Source organism: Ictalurus furcatus, chromosome 1, assembly GCF_023375685.1.
Source record: "Ictalurus furcatus strain D&B chromosome 1, Billie_1.0, whole genome shotgun sequence".
Classification (NCBI taxonomy): domain Eukaryota; kingdom Metazoa; phylum Chordata; class Actinopteri; order Siluriformes; family Ictaluridae; genus Ictalurus; species Ictalurus furcatus.
Genome location: NC_071255.1, coordinates 35,655,844 through 35,661,808, shown reverse-complemented (window position 1 = coordinate 35,661,808; position 5,965 = coordinate 35,655,844). Strand labels below are relative to the sequence as shown.

The following is a 5,965-nucleotide window of genomic DNA, read 5'->3' as shown; positions in this document are numbered from 1 at the left end:
TTCTCCCTTCAAATTGTTCACAAAATGAGGTTCATTCCACTCAATAAATTGAAAGTCTGATATATAAATATAATTATGCAATACAAATAGAGATGGTACTAGGATTTACTCTCAGGGCACATGAGCACGATCATATCATTTCAAGAGATCTCTAAAGAGAGAGTTGCATTGTAAAAGTCTAATATTTTGTCCAGCGATAGATTGGTTTGCTTTACTGGTTCCTGAATTAGTCAGTGTGTATGTTCTGTGTGACTCATGTGTTTGATGTTGTCATTCTGAGCTCCTCCATGGCCCACCTCATTCAGATGTATATTTGTTTGGCCCTGCTCTCCTTCTGTCACTAAGCCACGGGAAAAAAACTTACTTTTTGTTTTTGTTTCCCCTCAAAGGAGCTGTGACTTGTTCGAACAAAGAACAACACACAGCACCTCACTAATATCCAGTAATCATAGTCTTACTGAGCTACACACATGAGGTTTGTTTTGCTTTTTTTCCCAGCAGAAATTAACAAATATTTTTTTCCTGATTTTATTATGGCTGTAATGTTTAACTGGATTCCTTTCACCAGTGGAGATGTTTATTGTATACTGTGTGTGTGTGGAGGAGGGGGCGGGGCAACAGCACAATGCAAAAAATCATGCAGATACAGGTCAAGAGCTTCAGTTAATGTTCACATCAAAAATCAGACTGAGGAAAAATGTGATCTCTTTGACTTCAACCATGGTTGTTGGTGCCAGATGGGCTGGATTGAGTATTTCAGGTGATTTGTTTTCCCTAGTGTTCAATGTGCTCAACACAATGTATTAACTATTAACCAATTACATTGCTGCCTACGTCACTTCCGCAAGCCGCTAGGTTTCTTTCACGAGCAAGATTGTGCTCTTTTTCATCTGTGGACATTTTGGATGCGTCCAAGTCAGGTAATTCATTTTTATTTTATATGAATGTCAGAATTAATATGTATTTGATATTACTCTCAAAATGTCTCTTGTTAAGTTTTGTTTTTTTGAGAAATTGCTGACGGATGAGGTGCATTGCGAGTATAGATGCATTTGTAGGCGGTAAACTGCTTCACAGATGGTATTTCTCCACAAAACTTTTTGAGGTAATTTATGTCACGTTTTTGAGCTAACTTTTTTTTTTTAGGGAGTATTGTGTTCTGTTTTTGTGTGTGTGATTTGTGAATAAAATAATCCAGTTACATGCTGCCTATGTCACTTCTCAAGCCGTTAAATTTCTCTCGAGCAAATCCGTGCCTCATTTTGGTCTCTGAGCATCTGATGCTAATCAGACCGATTGGTTCAGCTGCAGCAGATTCTTGTGAACGTGTTTGACATGCGGTGCATAATGTAGGTGTGTGTTTAAAATATGTGTATTGGAAGTGTACATTCGTTTGAATGCATCAAAAATATTAATAAGTTTTAAAATAAGCCGGAAATTCTTGTCGGCGTTGGCTTACTGAGCGATTTGGTTAAATGAAGAGTCGGTTCAACTGATTCAGTTCATTCATTCATTCAAACCATCGAATAAGGGTAAGCGGCTTTTGTAATGATTCCTTAAATGAACCGATTCAGAATCCTCTTCTTGAATCGTTTGAGTCGTTCTCACTCGTTCAGTCGGTCAGGGTTGCACGTGTTGGTTGATGGTTCTGCATGTGTAACCAGCACGTGTTCACAGACCGGAAATCCCGACCCAGTTGTAGACACTGGCGAGAAATTTGATACTAAAGTAAGTATTTTATCTTTTCTGGGTCTAAAGAGAGCTGAAGTATTGCTGTTCCAATAGATCTAACATTTGGGTTCAGAACACATTCATTGACACGGTGGAATTGCATGGAATACTTTGATTTGGCCTTTATCTGCTGTTTGGACTGAAAGTTCTGGCACCCATTCATTTGCGTTTTCTGGACCTATGTTTGTGTTCCTATGAAGACAAAGGCATACAAATCATGGATGTGTTTACCTGGGGTAAATTATCAGTAAATTTAAATTTTTGGGTGAACGAACACACTGATCTTCTGATCATAATTACACATTGGTTTGTGTGCTTCAGCAATGTTTTATTGGTCAACTTGTGTACAAGGCTTATACTGTGTGTTTGTAGACAATACATGTACTGAGCCTTTGAAGTGTGATAATGGTGTGTTTTATGTTAATTTGATACTTTTCTCATTTTGGATACAGTTTTATTTATTTAATGTAGTAATATTGAGTACATCTAACTTAAATGCTAGTTGAGCCAACTTGGATTGCAGTTAAATAAAGAAGTGGAGACGACTTAACTTTTCCTAACTACATTTTATAAGTTACAATTACTTTTTTATTTAAGTGAACTTTTCTGTTGAAGTTCACAAAACTAAAAAAAACCAATGGAAAAAGGCCACTTGATGTATTAAGATGAGTCAGCAAATTTTTTTTTTACAGTGTGTAAACTGTCCTGTGGTATCTGTCATTAGTGTTTTTTGTATTACTCGGTGTCTCGTTTATATCCAGCACTGTATGTGTAAGTGTGCACTGTAGGGTCGCTATAAACCAGCAACAAATTCCTTGTGTACTCAAGCATACTTGGCCAGTAACGCTTATTCTGATTCTGAAAGCTCAGGTTTGGTTAGGCCGTGGAAAAAAGAAGACATTCGGGCAGCTCTGAAAACCTTCTGTCAATCTGTTTGTCCCCTCAGGAGGGGGAGACGAGACATTACACAAGCTCAGCTAAGTGAGTGTGGGGGAGTGTTGACCGTGTTGATATTGTTGAGCAATGGAATTAGCAGTTTTAGAAACTCCTTAACCCATGGTATTGATGCATCTCTAACGATAATAATACATAGAAAAATTAAACAGTTCTTCATGGGGCATTGGGATAATGTTGCTTATTATTGACTTCCATCTTTTCCTCCCTAGAGACACAGAAGAACATGGTGTCCACAAGAGCCTCCAGTAGGAGGAAGAGATGTTCTCACCAGAGCAGTTTACAAAGACACCAGCGCATTCATACTGGAGAAAAACCGTATCAGTGTTCACAGTGTGGAACGAGTTTCACACGGAAATATACTCTCCAGCAACACCAGCGCATTCACACGGGAGAAAAGCCTTATCAGTGCTCACATTGTGGAACGAGTTTCAAGCAGAAAACTCATCTCCAAACTCACCAGCGCATTCACACAGGAAAAAAGCCTTATCAGTGCTCACATTGTGGAACGAGTTTCAAGCAGAAAGCTCATCTCCAACAACACCTGCGCATTCACACAGCAGAAAAACTGTATCAGTGTCCACAGTGTGGAACGAGTTTCAGGTTGAAACATCATCTCCAGGAACACCAGCGCATTCACACTGGAGAGAAACCATTTATCTGTGTGCAGTGTGGGGTGAAATTTTCTCACAGGTCTACTCTTAAAACACATCAACGTATTCACACAGGAGAGACGCCGTATTTTTGCTCACACTGTGGAAAGATTTTTAATCGAGAGAATAATCTCCGACGACACCAGCGCGTTCACACAGGAGAGACACCATTTATCTGTGTACAGTGTGGGGCAAAATATACTAACAAGCGTTCTCTCAAAAGACACGAACACATCCATGCAGGAGAGAAGCCGTAACACTGCTCCATGAAGACATGCTGTGTTAAGGTTGGACTGCAACGTCCAACCTAGTGATATGCTAAAAATTTTAGTGATAATTCAAATGTTGAATGCAGTTATTTTATTTGATTTATTATAAAATGTGCTCTTTGTAAATAGTTGTATAAATAAACTGTTGTTGTTTTAGTGTTGAATCTACTTATTCTATTATTCTGAGGTTGGATTTGGACCAAACAAGCATTTCATTTTAAGGCAGATATGGAGAACAAGTTGTCTGTCTTTTAGTCTGCTAAAAGACTTCCTTTATACTCTTACCACATAGCGAAGGACGAGTAATAGAGAGGCTGACAGTGCGACACAGGTGTTTACAGTACAAATTAAAGGCAATACGGATTAATATAGGCTGTATATTAAATCACCACTAGCATGTACCTTTTCTCTCTCACACTTCTCACCATATCTACGTCGTCAATCACTCGGTGTTTGAGTGGCCCTTCTGGTACTGGTATGTACCCTATTGGTGCTGATGTTCCCTTCCTGACATTGTTTTGGGCACAGATTTCACATTCAGATAAATTATCCACCACTGCCTGTACGTACGGAGACCAGTACCCTTGCTGTTTTATCTCTCGTAATTTCCCCCCTCGCCGAATGAAACATTCGAATCTTCTTCAGCTCCATGTACTTTAACGACTGAGACCTGATCTTGTCTTATTTGAAGAAATCTTACATAATGCACCTTTGAAATTTCACACACAAATAAAGTAACTCAATCAGAGTTAATCGTTGTTAGGCACACAATGTTCAGTTACAGAGTGCTTATAAATTTATAATTTATTCAGAGAAGTCAACTGAACAGCACGGCTTGTGGTGAAAGAACTGATAAAGACCAATATGAGATACTTTAGCGAAATTGAAGTTTTCCAGACAAACATTTGTACCAATAAAAGCAAATTTGTGTACAGTACAATTAGGATGACTGAAGATTGAGACACTTTCCTCTGAAGGAGTACGTATCAGATTACTTGGTGGTAACTGAAAGGTTTGGCGTTATTGAGATGAAATGTTACATCTTTATACACACACACACACACACACACACACATATATATATATATATGTATATATATATATATATATATATGCGCTGTTATAGGAAATGAACTATACACCAATCAGAATTATAACACCGGTTATAGGAAAATCACTGTAAATTAATTTTTTTATGGTTTATTTTTGTCAGTTGTTCTCATACCTTTCTGTGATGAAGGATGTTCAGAGTTGTGGAATTTTTTATAGCTTACAGAAAGAAAAAAAAACCCTGCTTATTTCTGTTTAAATGAAAGCACTGTAACTGATGTCATGTTGTTCCTGTTTGCCATAGCTTCAAGTCAGGACATCTGAAAAACGCTGAGCGCAGCTTGTTAAATAAAAGCTCTAAGAGACGAATTATTATTAATGAGGACATGGGTGGTCCGTCCTAATTTTTCATCATTACAACCCTGAGGTTATGAATTGTAATAAGCCACTTCTATTCAAGTTCACAGTAATTCTTTCCAAAGTGTATTGCTTACAGCTTTTTCTGACACACAGTAAAGCCAAGTAGCAGTGATGGCACCAGTGGTACTTATTCAGCCTCAGCCTACTGTAGATGACATTTCCCGCATACAACATCAGGAAAATGCATATGAACATTCAGTACGGCTACAGAGAGGCACTACTAGAGATGCACACGGCCTATCGCGCTCACATGAAGAAGACATGATTGCACACACCGCACTTCTCATTGTCCTCATTTCAGATGCGCATGGTTCTGATCATTCGGCGAGGGGGGAAATTACGAGAGATAAAACAGCAAGGGTACTGGTCTCCGTACGTACAGGCAGTGGTGGATAATTTATCTGAATGTGAAATCTGTGCTCAAAACAATGTCAGGAAGGGAACATCAGCACCAATAGGGTACATACCAGTACCAGAAGGGCCACTCAAACACCGAGTGATTGACGACGTAGATATGGTGAGAAGTGTGAGAGGGAAAAGGTACATGCTAGTGGTGATTTAATAAACAGCCTATATTAATCCGTATTGCCTTTAATTTGTACTGTAAACACCTGTGTCGCACTGTCAGCCTCTCTATTACTCGTCCTTCGCTATGTGGTAAGAGTATAAAGGAAGTCTTTTAGCAGACTAACAGACAGACAACTTGTTCTCCATATCTGCCTTAAAATGAAATGCGTGTTTGGTCCAAATCCAACCTCAGAATAATAGAATAAATAGATTCAACACTAAAACAACAACAGTTTATTTATACAACTATTTACAACGAGCACATTTTATAATGAATCAAATGAATCATCCCAAAGGTGTTCAGTGGGCTTGAGGTTAAGG

The 5,965-nt window shown here is 38.6% G+C and overlaps 1 protein-coding gene across 1 annotated transcript; it reads left to right on the top strand.

The window, feature by feature from the left end:
* The first annotated feature begins 478 nt into the window (after positions 1-478).
* Positions 479-3,789, top strand: LOC128607215 (gastrula zinc finger protein XlCGF49.1-like). Its single transcript, XM_053623919.1, has one exon. It carries the CDS (start codon positions 2,912-2,914, stop codon positions 3,593-3,595), a length of 684 nt encoding a protein of 227 aa, XP_053479894.1. The 5' UTR covers positions 479-2,911; the 3' UTR covers positions 3,596-3,789.
* Positions 3,790-5,965: the final 2,176 nt, after the last annotated feature.